The sequence below is a fragment of the Citrus clementina genome, unplaced genomic scaffold (genome assembly GCF_000493195.1).
Source record: "Citrus clementina cultivar Clemenules unplaced genomic scaffold, Citrus_clementina_v1.0 scaffold_5, whole genome shotgun sequence".
NCBI lineage: Eukaryota > Viridiplantae > Streptophyta > Magnoliopsida > Sapindales > Rutaceae > Citrus > Citrus x clementina.
In genome coordinates this window covers 10399315-10415689 of record NW_006262201.1, presented here as the reverse complement: position 1 = coordinate 10415689, position 16375 = coordinate 10399315, and the positions used below count along the sequence as shown (strand labels likewise).

Genomic DNA, 16375 nt, shown 5'->3' with positions numbered 1-16375 from the left:
GGGACTTCTTACTCTATTAGCTTAATAACACGTTATCATTAATTTTAGATTATAAATTTTATATTCAAACTTTGTAAAACCATCATTGTTCCTTTTCTTAATTTAAAAATAACCACATAACAAATATGACATGATCTAATTGGTCTTCTTATTGACATGTACTAATGCATTCTATTTTTGTATATTTTATTGATATGTTTCTCTTGAGGTTGAGGATAATATTCATTATGTCCTAATACTTTGAACATCTTAATATACACTCATCTATAAAATTTTAACACTAATTTTTGGGTAAATTATATTTTAACCCCTTATGAGATTGACATACTTTAATTTACTCAAAAATAAAAATAAAAACTTCAATTTACTCTCTAAAATCTGTTAAATTTAACTATCAACCAATATTGACTCACTAAAATACGATAATACCCCTGTTAATTATAGAATAACTTATGTTACTGATATATTTATGTTGGAAAGATATATCATTTAAATCCCTATTTTTCTATAATATAACTAATTCAAACTTTATGGATGTCATTAATGAAAATCATCCTCTAATCTAACTTTTAGAAAATAAAACAAAACCTCAATAATAATATTTCATAAAACAAGCATATTTCATGTTAACCCAACCAAAAACCATCTGAAAACCTCCTTCTACATAGTTACAAAGAAAATTTTACCCTTAAGATTCTCAAATTTAAACAAAAATTATAAATTTTGAAATAAAAATCCGAAAATTTATAAAAAAGCAAAATATTTTTTCCCTCTCTTCTACTTTCTTCATCTTCTTCGTTCTATTCCCTGTTCATCTTCTTCTTGGTTCGTTTTTTTTTTATCTTTCACACACTTAACAACTCCATAGCCACTGTTAATTCCAAATCAGCCCAGCAAAACCCATGTCCATTGCCCGGCAACACCCATGGCCTCGCACTGCCATGTCCAGCAAAATCCATGGATACGCTAGCAAAACCTTGGCAGCTGGGTTCGGGCATTCCAAGCAAGCCCATGGCTGCGCGTTGCGACCATTCCAGGCAAGCCCAAGGCCATCAGCGACCATAACAAGTAAGCCCATAGACATGCCAAGCATACATTGATCCAAGCAAATGGTTGTTAATAATTTTAATGATTAGTCTGGTTCTGGGGTTCATTGATGAATTTGGGAAGAAGCTAAGGTTTGTTGAAAAGCAGATGATGGGCCAAGACTTGGAACAGTGGCGTTAACGTTGCTGCACCATTGCTGGCATGGCTATTGTGGCCTTATGATGCTTGGCGAAGTTGAAGCGTGGAGAACATGCAGAAAACAGTAAGAAATAAAAAAGGGAAAAATGAACCGAACCAGATAAAGAAATTAACTAGAAAATAAAAAAAGGAAAAAAGTTAGAAAAAAAATTATTTTTCTTATTTTAAAAAGAAATAATTTTTTATGCTTCTGCAGTTAAAAATTAACTAATTAAAAAATAAAAATTATCAATTTGGGTACAAAGCGAATTTTATTGACATGTTTAAGTGTGCATTGAAATTTGTTGAAACATTTGAGCAAGGTGGCCAGTATATGGTTTGTTTTGGTTCGGTTCGGTTCTTTTCTAGACCAAAACCGAACTGAACTAAAACCAAATGGTTCTTAAGAAAGAGAACCGAATGCATACCAAATTTTTTAATTGAACCAAACCGAACATAAAAATTTCAGTTTGGTTCAATTTGATTCGATTTTGAAATTCAGTTCGGGTTTGGTTCGCATTATGCCAATTTCGAAAACACGTCTAAAAAACAAGAAAAAAATAGAAACATCACGAGAATTCAACAGGAAAGAAACTGAGAGAAAAGAAACGAAACTCCATTAAGCCAAAGAACAAGAGGCTGGGGTATGTGTGTATAGAGAGAATTCGATCACACAAGAACAAGAAACAAAAGTGGAGACATCACAAGAATTCAATCACCATGAGATTGCGAGGGAGAGACCGAGAGAGCTTGTTGTGCCTCCGCCGAACTTGAGAGAGATGGCTGTTGATTTAGGGTTATGAAACATTTTTAGATTAGGAAACTGAAAAATGAAAAAAAAAATATTTTAAGCATTTATATTTTAAAATAAATGTATTTTTAATTAAGTTGAAGCGAACCAATCGGTTTGTCAGTTCAAACTAAACCAAATATAAACCAATCGGTTCGTTTGTTTTCAAACCATTCGGTTCCTAACTTCTAAACCAAACCGTTGCCCGCCCCTACATTTGGGTTTTATGGAAATTACCTTATCCGTTAGTTGACTGTTAAGAGAATGTAAGACTATAATTTTATGCTTTCGATAGTTGAATTTAACGGGAAGAAAATGGTATTTGGAGATAAGTTGAAGTTTTTGTACTTTTAGGGGGTAAATTGAAGTTTGTCAATCTAATATGGGGTAGAATACAATTTACCCTTATTTTTCACTCTAAAATAACAAATTATTACTTAATTAAACATATTTCATTAATGCTCCTTATTGTTGGAGAATTAACAAACAAAACACACAAAAAAACACACTATTCTATTCTATCAACCACACTCCTCACTAATTACAACTCTTGTTTTTCACTCTCTACACCTTAGAGATTTTGTTACTTCACTTGATATTTAAACCAAAGGGGAGAGGGGGTATTTATACATGAAACAAAAATAATCACAACCATTCATTTATTCAACTAATACACAAATCCTCACCATCCATTAAAACCTACCACTCACCTACTTCACCAACCACACCTACCACACCTAACACAAATAATTCAAACCTCACTAACCATACCTACTCATAGAACCTTCCATGAGTTGAGCTTGAATTTATTCATCTTGGATCAAGTTTATGATCCAACACCCCCCCTTAAACTTGATCTTGTGACACCAAGCAAACTTCTGAATTTTACGAAGTCTTCTTGCTTGAGTGGCTTAGTGAAGATATCAACTGCTTGATCTTGTTATTTTACATACTTGACTTGCACTTCTTTTCTTCAATACACTCTCTTATGAAATGATAGCGAGTGCCTATGTGTTTGCTTCGATCATGAAAGACTGGATTCTTGGAGAGGGCAATTACTGATTTGTTATCAACATAAATTTTGGTTGGCTCTTCTTGTGGCAAACCCAACTCCTTCAACAAATTTCTAAGCCAAATTGCATGACAAGCACTTGATGTGGCAGCTACATATTCAGCTTCACAAGTGGATAGCGTGACAATTGGTTGCTGCTTTGACATCCATGTGAAAGCAGTATCTCCCATGAAGAACACAAATCATGTTGTGCTCTTTCAATCATCTACATCTCCACCCCAATCACTATCATTATATCCAACAAGCTTGTAGTCATTAGAAAATGAGTATAACAAGTCGAAATTAGTTGTAGCTTTGATGTAGCAAAGGATTCTTTTTGCAACTTTAAAATGGGTGGTCTTTGGATTCTTCATGTATCGGCTCACAAGTCCAACAACATAAAAGATATCTAGTCTCGTGCATGTCAAATAACATAGGCTTCCGACCAAACTTTTAAAGAATGTTGGATCTATATCTTCCCCTTCATCATGTTTGGATAACTTGACTCTGCATTCCATTGTCGTGCTTATAGGCTTGCAATCATTCATCTTGAACCTTTTTAGAATCTCCTTTGTATAGCTTTCATGGGAGATAAATATGTCTTCTTCCGTTGTCGGAGCTTTCTTCTCTTTTCTTTGGATTGACCTCCATCTTGAGAAGTTGTTCTTTGATTCCTTGCTTCTTTTTTTGTTTTTCTTCATAGGCTTGCAGCCTTTCTTGAAGTTGCTCGATCGTCATATCCTCTAGATCTCTTGTTTCCTCAATTGTCACAACAATATGGTCAAACTTCAAGTCTACTGATCGAAGTATCTTTTCAATGATCCTTACCTCTTTTAACTCCTCGCCATTTCTATTTAATTCATTAGAAACGGTCACAACCCGAGTAAAGTAGTCAGAAATTGACTCCGACGCCTTCATGTGTAAGGACTTAAATTCTCCTCATAATGTTTGGAGACGAACCTTCTTAACTTGCTCCGCTCCTTTGTAAGAGATCTCTAGTTTCTCCCATGCTTCTTTTGAGGAGGTTGTACCAGCAATCTTTTCAAAAGCATCTTCTTCTAATGATTGAAAGATGAGATACTTTGCTTTATTCTCTTTCTTCTTCAAGTCTTTTAAATTCTCCTTCTGCGCCACAGTTAAAGTAGCTTCATTTTCTAGCACAATAAATCCTTTTTCCATGACATCCCATACGTCTGTGCACCCAATAGAGTCTTCATTTTAATACTCCAATGGTCAAACTTACTTCCCTTTAATTGTAGAACTTGAAATGACATCATACCACCATTTTCCATAACTCATAAATTGAGTGAGAATTTGGAGATTCTAAAAGCACAGATGGATCTGGCACATCAAAAAACCTTGGGAAGGACTCGAGTCAACTTTCAATCAACGGTCAACGGTCAGCGTTGGCTTAATAGTCTTGGTTCGGTCCGGATTGATTCAGCTCCAGTTGGCTTGGTTCGACTTGATTCGGTTCAGCTCGACTCGGCTTGGTTCGGTTCGGCTCAGCTTGGTTCAACTCGGTGAGTCGACTTAGCTTCAGGACATAAAGCTTCCGGCGGCATGTGTGGGCGCGTCCAGTCTCGGATCGGGATGATTTTTGCGGCGTCACGTTCCTCTCGTCGAGATCTTCGATTTGATATGCTATATTACTATATATAGCATCAAACACTAGCTCTGATACCATTTTTTGGAGAATTAACAAATAAAACACACTATTTTATTTCTTCAATAACACTCCTCACTAATTACAACTCTTATTTTTCACTCTCTACACCTTAGAGATTTTGTTACTTCACTTTATATTTAAACCAAAGGGGAGGGGGGTATTTAAACATGAAACAAACTAATCACAACAATCTATTTATTCAACTAATACACAAATTCTCACCATCCATTAAAACCTACCACACCTAACACAAATAATTCAAACCTCACCAAGTATACCTACTCATGGAATCTTCCATGAGTTGGACTTGAATTTATTTATTTTGGATCAAGTTTATGATCCAACACTTATTTCCTACCAAACGGTGGGACTTGGTCCTGTGCCCAAAATTCATAATCTAATTTTAGCTAATGTGACATGTGTGTCGTATGACATAACTGTAGATAATAATAGCTAACACATTAACGAAAATGAAAAGTACTAGTTTACAAAATACAAATCCGAAGTTTGTGTGAGGGAATTTAAAAGGGAGAGACTAAAAAAATGTGGTGACAAATGACATTTATTACAAAAATTGAAAAAACAAAGTTTAGGCAATTGAAAGCATCTCTTCAATTGCATTCAACCAATTACCACCATTCATAATTAACCAAAATCAAATAAATTAAAAAAGAAAACACAAAACAATCACAACACTTTGATCATCCCTGCTTCTTTTTCTTAGCATAGCTCTTGGAATAAAAATTAACAAAAAGTGCCAAAAGGGACGCATTAAACACAGCGTTGAAGCACCATCCCCAAATCCTAGAGCACCAAAACCCGTGAAATGATAATACAACATCAAAACCGAAACAACATGGGCTTAAGGAATGGCGTCCAGGCCTTTGTGACAAAGTTGGATGTGGGTATCATTAGACTTTCGGCTATTCTGCTCAATCAAACTCGTGGATTACATGCACTCAACGCGGACATTATGGAAATGGGAGAAAATTATGTTAGTAAGAGCATCTTCAAAAGTTTTTGAGTGAGACTATTGGCACCCCTCTAAATATCTCTCAACACCTCTTTTTTTTATTAACCCTATTAAAATATTTAAAAATATTATAAAATTCTTTTAACACCCTTTTAATGATAAAAATATCCTTAATTCAAATTTATTAATATAAACCCCATTTAATTTTTGACTGATTTTGAGACAATTAATCATCTATTGAAAAAAAAGAGAGAGAGAAGGAAAAAAAAAAAGGAAAAGGGAACTTGCTCCACGAAACTTCGACTTCAATGTGGCAAATCATTGAAACACCACATGGCCAGCACTTTAAACTCATTGTAATTGATAATGACACCTTGCAAACACTTGGCTACCATGCGTGTAATTATAAGGCCAAGTGCTAATTTGGTTTACTGATGAAGATGTTGAGCACAAGCTTCTGAAAATGCAGAATCACGAATTCTTCGAAAGACTGCGTGCCTTTGTGGAGAAAGACAACTGGGGCACTGGAAAACATGTCGGTGGGAAAATAATTCTGATGATTGTTAAGCTCGTCCTTTGCTTCATAATTACCTTCTTTTTTCTTAATTTCCCTCATAGGTCTCAGTTTCTTCTCTGAAGTTTGTTGATGATGAGTTGCTGATGTCGATAATTCCTCACCAGAAAATAAGATGAAAAAGTAACTTTCTTAATTTTTAAAATGCTGAATTTCAATTTCAGGTACTATTTATTTTGTCTCTTAATCAAGATATTTTTATTTTTCTGCTGATATTTTAATATTTACAGTCGCTTGTAGCATTACTTAAATTTATAGTATGTAGATCATAATTCATAAATTAATTTGCAGTTGGAGTAAACTCGGAAATGTTAAAAAAATAAAATAAAAACAAAAGAAAGGGGTGTTAAGAGGTATTTAGAATTGTAAAATTCATGATTGTCTTATTATGTAATTTTAATAAAGGTTAAAATTATAAAATAACTAAAGGGGTGTTAAAAGGTATTTAGAGGGGTGCCAGTAGTCCCACTCAAAGTTTTAATACATTTTACTTTTCAACTATTTATTTACTTACTTATGTGGTAAATAGAAAGGTAAAAAATATACTACTCGCCAAAAAACTCTTCAAATAAAAATAAGTTAATATTATTTTAATCAAATAATTATTTTTTTTAGAGGAAAAGTTAATAGCAATTAAAGCACTTCTCTTTCTCTCTCTAATAAAAAGTAATAAAATATAAATTGAAGAGGGAGAAAGCAACTCTCCAAATTTGAAGAAAGAGAATCATTTTTTATTTGAAAAGTTTTAATTGAAGTGTTTTTTGGAGTTTTAAATGTTGATGTGGTTCTTCAAATAAGTAATAAAATCTTATTTGAAGAGTCTTTTGGTGATGCTCTAAAATCCACTGTTTCGTTCTAAACTAAGTGAATTTATCCCGTGAGCTAAGTAGTTTAGGAGATAACTCAAATAATTAACTTTTTATTAGTTTAGTAATAAGAATTTTCGATTATATTTTAAAAGTATAATTCATTACAAAGAAATTACTTAATAAAAATAACTGTTATTTAACATATTACATTTTTTCAATAATAAAATAATTCAAATTTTTAATTATTATAACAAAAAAATTTGTAATATAATCCATTCATATACCACATCACGTAAAATGTAACCTAGTACTACATGTAATCTTGTTATTACTATTCCTATAATATTCTACCACATCATATACTATCATATTCCATCCGGCATGCCAAACATGCAAAGTTTGAGTAAGACTTGTTAAAGTTGAGTAACATCTTGTATGGCCAAGCACATTGAGTATGGATTTGCATGATCGAGTGAGTACAACTAAAGTCTGGTAGAGTCTGGAAAATCCCTATATAATGTTGAGGTTGGAGAACTATACTTTTTAAGCTACATAATTAAACAGTTTTGGTAAATATTTGCTATTGTAACTTAAAAATTAATTTGATTTGATCTCATATTTTATTATAATAAAAAAACTTATAATATCTTTATTAATTGTATTAAAAATTATTATTTAAAAGTCTTACATTTATTACACATTGTCAAATTTCAGCTTTTTTTATTTTAACAACAGCTAGTAACATCAAACAAGACCTAAGTTGAGTATGATCAATTGATTAAAGTTATGATTTTTTTTGTATAAAATAATCATTAGATAATTAGTCTGTAAAGAATATCGGATACTTCAAATGGAAACTTGCGATAAAAAAGGCATCACAAAAGTAACAAAGACACACTATATAAGAAATCTGAAATAGAATTTGCAAAATTGAACTGAGTTACGGAGAGTAAATAAGACTCCAAAGGAACAAGGCAATTATTATTATCTAGGAAACAATTCATAGCTAAAACAAAATTAACTATACTTGTCAGGAAATATGGAGAATACCACCACCTCCTACTAGTTCTTAGGTGTCTCAGAGTTTGATGAGGACTTCCATGCTGTGTCTCTTCGACAGGCAGCAAAATTGGGCAATTGACTACATTAACTCCAAGAAATTTATGCAGTCACCTTCCTCCGGACTATCCTCTTTCTTCGAGCTTTAGTTGCCCCTATTTCCCCTTCAATAGAGTCAACACTGTTTTGTTTGAAGCCAAGGAGCCCAAGCTCAGAAAAATGGCATTCTTTGGTATCAATCCCTCGATCCCCAAGTCACGTCACTAACTTTCTGTTGATCGCGTAGCTACTTAGTTCATGTATGCCACAGCTGCGGAAGGTAGCCTGAAGAAGAAAAAACTTCTCTCTCTATCTTGCTCAGTAACCACCTGGGCACTTTTGTGCTGAGCCATGACATCCTGAGATGGCCTGTTGTGTAAGCCTTCTTCAAAAGGTCATCTGTCGATCTTTCTCCTAATTAGACATCCAAAACCCTGCATGGAATCCATTGGAGAAGTTGGACAATAGACAAACTCCAACACATACAGACAGTAAAGAAGAATTTAGACCGCAATCACTGTGGCTGAACAAATGGGCCTATTAAAGCCTATTAAAAGTTGGAACCATATTCACCACCTGCATTTCCTTAGAGAACTATATCAGAATTCTGTAAATTTGAAACTATTCTTACATATTTAACTGTAAAACAAGAGAAATTGTACTTCCGTAGCAAAGTCTCACTATTGGTAAGTATCTGGACTTGGAAAGGATGCTAGTTGATTAAGTGAAGGAAAGTTGAAATCAGACTTTGAGGTGATAGATCTATATCCACTTTTATAGGAACCGCATTAACATCATATGAGACAAATAAACAAATAACCCAGTCAAAGTTCAACAAACAAAACATTAAAACAAGAGTAATTTGGTGTATCAATGTATATATAGAGATGTCGATCATTGACAAATACGTAAAAGAGGGTGGGAGAGACCTCAAAGCCGTGCTTAACAACATTGCTACTCCAATAACTTCAAAATGGTTGGCGACGTCTCTATCAAATCCACACAATAGCTGATATCTCATGTTTGCATGTAGTCCAATGAAAGCACCATAACCAAGCACATTAGTACTCACAGATGGGTTTGTCACAGATAACCTGTCAGGCATTAAAAATTGCCCAAATTAAACAAATGTTAGACCGGCTTAGACAGTAAACGGAACAATATTCTAATTTTACTTTATTTATAACGAGTAAGTGAACAAAGGAATGAAAAGGAAGTTTGGCAACAGTCTTTTTACCAGCCAGATAGTTTGACAAAGAATCTTGCACTGCTCCTGCAGCTAATCCCACCATACACAACTCTGCAGTCTTGTTTGGGAGTCAAAATTCTCAAAATGGGTAACTCTGTTCAAATATACTGTTTGGGAGCTTTTGTAATGTATTTTGCAAGTCAAACAGGAAGGTATTTCCATAAGAAGGTTCACTTCACATGCTCAACAATTCAAATATGCGGATGATATTTCTCAAAATGGAGGGCTCTATTTGGCTTGCCAACAATCTTCCTCACCGCTATCATCCTTGCTATACGGGTTAAACTGAACAGTCTTCATTCTGACATTTGCCCTATTAACCTGAGTACACAAGAATCCGAAACAACTGTTAGAAATTATAATCTTTATATATAGCCAAAATGTTGAATAAGATGATGTACTTGATAATAAATACCTGAGTTAATAAATAATTAAGGGGCCGGTAACAATGTCAGCATCTTATCAAGTGGGGAAAGCCTACGCAACGAAGATGCTGCCTGCTTTCAAGAAATAATAACTTTCCAATTCCATAAGGTAGGTTAATGCCCTTTTAAAAATATCTCCACCAGCCTAACAATTATTCATGGAAATGTGTGAGTGTGAATTCGAACGAATTAATCAAATATGATGACACGAGAAACAAAATTAAAATAACCACAAGAAGTAGAAATATACTTTTGTTATATTTAGTGCATCCTTTGTGTGTGCTCAAACGCAAACCCAAAATTCACTACAGTGAAACTCTCAAAACAAAATTCTCTTCAAATATTCTCAACTCAAATTTGATGATGATATCTTTCGAAGGAAGGCAAAAAATCTAACACTAATCAAATTGGCTTGTGAACAATTAATGTTCCTGGCCATCATTCATACTAGGTGTGGCGAACAATTAAGCTGCTTAGTATCCTGAACCTGATAACTTACACAAACAAAAACAACTTGCCTAAAGTTTAATATTTAGAGGCAGAACAGTAAAGAAGAAGATATATATTGATACTAAAATTTGACCTGCGTTACCCTGATGTCAAGAATAGTGGGATCTCATGTGGGCAAAATCTTCGCAATACGAGATGCTTGCAAAATTGAAGCAGCATCTTATCACCTGTAATTTAATTAAGAAAATAACTTTCCCCGACTATTTCAATGCATTATTGGCAACTAAATTCAGAGGGCGCTAATTAAATACCCTTTTAACAATATCTTCTTATTCTTCTCTAATCTAGCAGTTATTTGGAAAATCTAAATGACAGTCATGCATCAATGGCGTAAAAATTTGGCTACAAAGCAGCCTAGAAAAGGCTTCACCCTCTGAATGAGAGCATGAATTCGAATAATATGATGAATGAAGAAACAACGGCATAATACCACAAGAAGTCAAACTTTTCCCCAGAGCTCTGTTTCTGTTTGTGCTAAAGCAAATGGAAACCAGTGGAAATGAATTTCTACGAACTAGACATATCAGCCAAAACAGGTACTCTGTACAAGCAAAGTAAAAAAGAGTTACAAAAAAATTTAAGATTGATATGATAATTAAAATTATAATTAAAATTTCAGTCACCATATAATTAATAGAAAACTTTGTACACAATGATTTATTGCATATTAAGATTGTATACCTAAATTTTAATTGCTATACAAAATATGATATTAGCATTAGGAGACCACACCAAAACGTACCGAATTGAATATGCCTTTTCACAGCCGTTGTACAACCTTTGAAACTTTACCAAAAATGCTTTTTCAAACCCGCGAACATGATGCACCCGAGAGATGCAAGATATGAAAATGTTACTACAGCCAGCATTGAAACATTTGTTAAGAAAGGAACTTTAAGAAAATAAGCCTTAACAATCATTAGCTACTCGTCTTCAGGAATGAATTCATTCGTAATAACAATTTTCAAAAAGCATCAACTACTTTAAGCTCGTCAACATCACAGAGATTTTCAATTAAAATAGAGCAGATCCGGTCATACTATTCCTTCTACTGCTCGTTCGTTTTAGAGAACGCTTGAATTACAGAATGCGTGTAAGGCTTTCTTGTTCAAGGTCCAGTGATCAAACCTTGCACAATAACAGCAGAGGCAGCAGTTCCATCGCCAGTCTAATCCTTTGTCTCACCAATGTTCTCCACAGAGTACTCGAAATCAACCTAAAAAATAAGAATGAGTTGGAAAAACTGTTTATGGCCCTAAAGAACTTGAAAATCAGAAAAGATTAAGAATGAGTGACTAAACATTTTAATCTCAACTAAACATACAAACCTTGAAAATCTAATATTGAAGTACTATGAATGTATGTGCAATTGCACAAGGTGGTGATGACTAACTTTACTGCGAAAGCTCTTACAAATCCTTGAAAATGATACTCTATATACCATGATAACCTGATAACACAAAGAAACACAATGAATATTAAAGGATATTCTGACAACGCAAATTTGTGTAAATTATCAAGTGTGGTTACCTGCATAATAGTTTCAGCACCAAATTCCTGCCTCCATTGACACAAGTGATAATATTAGCACAATTCAATATGTTTATATAGGATAAATGATTCCAAGAATGAAGCAAGATAGAAATGATGATCTTAGCACCTAAACATCATGCAATAATAATCATCATGTCTTTCAGGCAGCTATCCATCCTCAATTGAAACAGAGCAGACCCGGCCATCACTTCCTTCTTCAAAGTCCAGCAACCAAACGTTGCACAATAACCACAGTAATAATCCTTGGTTACTCCAATGTTCTCCATAAGAGTCTTCAACGTCAACCTAAAAATGAAGTAAAAATGCAATGCAGGTGGAAATGAAAATTCTATAAATTAAATAAAATAAAAATGCAATGCTTGAGCTTGCTTTAACATCATCATAATAGCGAATTTTGATATATCTTTACTTCTCTGCGTTTCAATTATTTACTTCTATGTTCTTGTTTATTCACAACAAGATATCAATAGAAGAAGATGGAAATGAAATTCTATTAAACAAGGCAAGTGAATTACCAGCAGAACATTTTAGTAATCTTTTGGCTAAACTTTTCATTTTCTTAGTCTTGCTCTCCTACCTGCATCATTAAAACTAAATTAGCTTGGACCTGTGAATTCTTAGTGTAGTTCTGACATTTCCTCGAATCCCTGGCGAACATTATTAAACTCGTATGAAATAAAACAAAGTGGGCTAATGTACTACTAAAAACAATTACACAATTACTTTAAAGAATTAATGTCACATAAATTATATATAAAAAAACACGATTATCATTATACAAGATAAAATTGATAATTTAGTTTTCAACATTACTGCAAATGCATCACAGAGATTTTGTCTCTCAGGAAGTTACACATAACAAATTTTCGTGCATTAAAAAATAAAATACGTTAGGTTTTCTATGATGTTGTATGAAATTTTACAAAAGACTACATGTTTTTTAAAAGAAAATATAGAAATTTCAACAGACTATACTTTTTTTTTAATTATTTAGCTTTGATAAAACAAGTTTAATAGATTTAATAACTAGGAAGTTTAAATTTTAAATAATTGAATTTAAAATATTATCCTAATTAACTTTTAACTTCATGAACCATTGATTAAATCTAACAGTACATATTTATACCATGATTGATTCTATAATTTTTATAACAACATCATAGAGTGACCCATTAAATTAATGGTTGAAGTAAAACAGAGGAGAGAAATTACCGGCGGGTGATAGTAATTGCAACCATTCGAGAATTTACGGGGCGAGTGAAATTTCAACCATTCGAGGAGAGAAATAATAATAATATAGAATTTTAATTCAAAATATAATTATTTTCATTAATTTCATTACAAGCAATAACGAAGTAAATCAGAGGAGGAGGAATTACCGGCGAGTGATATCTTACGGCGACCACTTGATGTGGGGAATGTGAGAAATCTTATGCCAGTCTTCTCCTTTCCCCTCTCTGTAACGTTCTTCTAGAATAGGGCAGTCCTCAATCCTCAATTCCTGCAGTGTCGTTGTTTGAAGAATGTAATCCGGCAGCACCTTTAATTTGGGGCAATCACAAATCGACAAGGCAGAAAGACGTGGCATGATGGAGATGTTTCCCTTTCTTGTAATCCTGTAATTCCACTTTTCCAATTCTTCCATTCCCCAAATTTCGAGATATTTCAATTTGGGGAAGGCAATAACTGATGATGACGATGAAGATGAAGATGGATCATCCTCAGTGCTTTCTTCTATTCCCAAAAACTCATTTCCCACTCTTTTTACACTTTTCAAGTTCAATAGTCCGAGTTCTTCCAGAGGCAATTTTCCTAAAGGAGGCAAATGCTCACAGTTAACGCAGAAGAAAAGTATTAAATCCCTTAGGTTGGTTAGTGAAGTCAACCATTTGGGAAAAATGTTGCCTCCGTAGAATATAATCCTTAACTCCTCTACATTCAAAGGCGGTTGTAAGGCTTCAAGAAGTTGTTTATCTTTCTCATTGTTCTTCCTCCTCCCTGCTTCGCCTTCCCCATCTACGGCTCCACCAAACTCAAGATACAAACGAAGGAGGTTTTTCTTATTGTAAAGTTGTAACCTCTCAGCCTCATCTACATGCGACACATTACTCAGCCCTTCTATACAACATTTACCACGGAGTTGAAGATTTTTCAGAGATTCAAGCCTACACGTGCCGCCACCATCAACACCTCCACCCACAACAAACTTTTCTAATGTTCGAAGGCTGGTCAATCTAGAAATCCCTATTGGTAGGTACTTCAACGAATCAGTTTCACCATTCAGTAAACTCCTCATGTTCATTAACTTCCCAATCCCCGCAGGCAATTCTCTAAGATATACGCAACCCCTAATATCTAGCTTTTGTAAATTATATAATTCACACAAAGTCTCAGGCAGTCTCTCTATACATAATTTAGACAAATTAAGATATTTTAAATGTATCAATTTTCCAACATTTTCTGGAATTTCTGTAATCAAATATGGGCTAGGATCAGAAAATGAGGACGATTGCCTTATAACTAATGCCCTTAAACACGCCAATTTACTAAATAACCCCGGAAGGATGCTACTATGAAGAGATGGATAGAGAAAACTTCCATCATCAATTAGGAGGGTCCGCAATCTATTAAGTCCATGAATGGACATAGGAAGTGGAGCGCCTCCTTCAAAATTTAATCCTAGGTGACGGACTTTGTCATCAAAAGAATTTATGACTGATTCTTTGTTACCATCAATTTCTAGCCACAAACATTCTTTTCTACATACAAATTGGGCAAAATCATGTACTATGTCATGCATCTTACAGCTCATAAAATCATCATCATCCTCATCTTTTTCAATCTCTTGAAAGAAAGAGCGTGTTGCCAAGATGTTGAAATACTCTTCTCCAATCATCTCCATTTCTTCGTCTTCTTCTACGTTAAAGTAACCTTGAGCCATCCACAAACTAATCAATTCTTCTTTGTTCATACTGTAGTCTTTTGAAAAGACAGCACAATATGAGAAACACCGTTTTACCATCGAATTGGAGGGCAAATCGTTATAACTCAACAACAAAGGAGCCAAAAGACCTTGCCCAATCTCTTCTACTTTCCACATTTCACTATCTAAAATTCTTTGCCACTCTTTTACTGTAATTTTAGAGCGCAAGAGATTCCCTATTACCTTTGCAGCAAGAGGCAGGCCTTTGCACTTGCATGCAATTTTTCGCCCGATTGGTTCTAATTTTTCACAATCCTCGAAACAGCGACCAAAAAATGCTAACTGCTTGAAAAACAACCAGCATTCCTCTTCAGCCAGTTGTTCAATGGAGATAGTATCTGACTCTGTTGTTCCCATCATACGTGCAATTGACTCATTACGTGTGGTAACCAAAATTTTACTTCCGTGGAGACCATTCTTTAGACAAAAGAAGAATGGATCCCATTTATTGGAATCCCCATCCCATACATCATCTAAGACAAGAAAAATTTTTTTTCCTCCAATTGATCTATAGATATGGCTCATAAGAGATTGGAATTCGCTTAAATCAGAAGCTTCTTTTGACTCGCCTAGACCTTCAATGATTGCTTTGGCCACCCTAACCTCCTCAAAAGTGTCTGATACACACACCCATATAACTTTTTCAAAATTTCTTTTCACCTCATCATTATTATAGGCTAGTTGTGCAAGAGTGGTTTTACCTATACCCCCGAACCCAACCAGTGAGATGATATGAGGGTGTTGTTCACTACTTTCACCCAACAACTTGCTTAATAGCTCACTTTTCTCATCAACTCTACCAAAAACCTCTCCCTCATCAATCAAGGAGGTGGTTCGCACTCGCTCTGGTTTCCTAACATTGTTACTCACATTCTCAACAAATTTGAAACTATCTTTTTGTCTGGCAATAACATCTAGCTTTTCACTGATTTCTCTAATCTTGACAGCAATATCATGACGAAGGCTGAGTTGTTTGAAACCACCAAAGCAGTTTGAGGCAACAGGAAAGAAGGAACATACCTTCGTCAAAAAAGTAACAAAAGCACTGTCGTTATCATCATCATCATCATCGCCTCGCTCATCAAGCTGCAATTTCCGTGTTTCAGTGATCCACTCTTCCAACACATCTTCCATGTCGTAGGATGCGTCTCTGAGCTGATCTAGCCAAAAAGTAACAGCTTTGTCCTGCTTCATTTGCCTCTGCTCTGCATCTTCCAGCACAGCTTGAATGGCTTGAAGATTGGTGGTAAGCTTTCCCACTTCTTGTTCGACACCCGTCACAAGCCTCCACTTTTCTTTCACCTGATCTTGAGCAATGGAATTCAGCTGGTCCAAGAGAGAGGAAACGAGCGCATGAGCCATTCTGATATTAGATCAAATGGTAAATGATGCAATTGCTTTTCTTGCTGCTAAAATGCTCTGAGAAAAGTAGGTTTTATGTATTCTGAGAGAATGTTCATTCAAGC

The 16375-nt window shown here is 34.5% G+C and overlaps 1 protein-coding gene across 6 annotated transcripts in view; it reads right to left on the bottom strand.

Moving 5' to 3' along the window:
- Nucleotides 1–16375, bottom strand: part of LOC112098551 (disease resistance protein RGA2-like) — a 29130-nt gene extending 12755 nt beyond the window's left edge. Inside the window, exons 1-12 of one of the 6 annotated variants that reach the window (XM_024185148.1) lie at nt 13306–16375; nt 12442–12503; nt 12033–12211; nt 11903–11929; nt 11701–11822; nt 11115–11588; nt 10803–10913; nt 10446–10539; nt 9853–10007; nt 9426–9758; nt 9118–9282; nt 8032–8622 (exon numbers count right to left, since the gene is read on the bottom strand). In XM_024185148.1, the coding sequence (XP_024040916.1) occupies nt 13320–16271 (2952 nt within the window). In that variant the 5' untranslated portion in view covers nt 16272–16375 and the 3' untranslated portion in view covers nt 8032–8622; nt 9118–9282; nt 9426–9758; ... (7 more) ...; nt 12442–12503; nt 13306–13319. Of the gene's footprint in view, nt 1–8031; nt 8623–9117; nt 9283–9425; nt 9759–9852; nt 10540–10802; nt 10914–11114; nt 11589–11700; nt 11823–11902; nt 11930–12032; nt 12212–12441; nt 12504–13305 lie in introns of those variants that run through there. The other 5 variants (XM_024185152.1, XM_024185150.1, XM_024185147.1 and 2 more) reach the window with 5 other exon arrangements.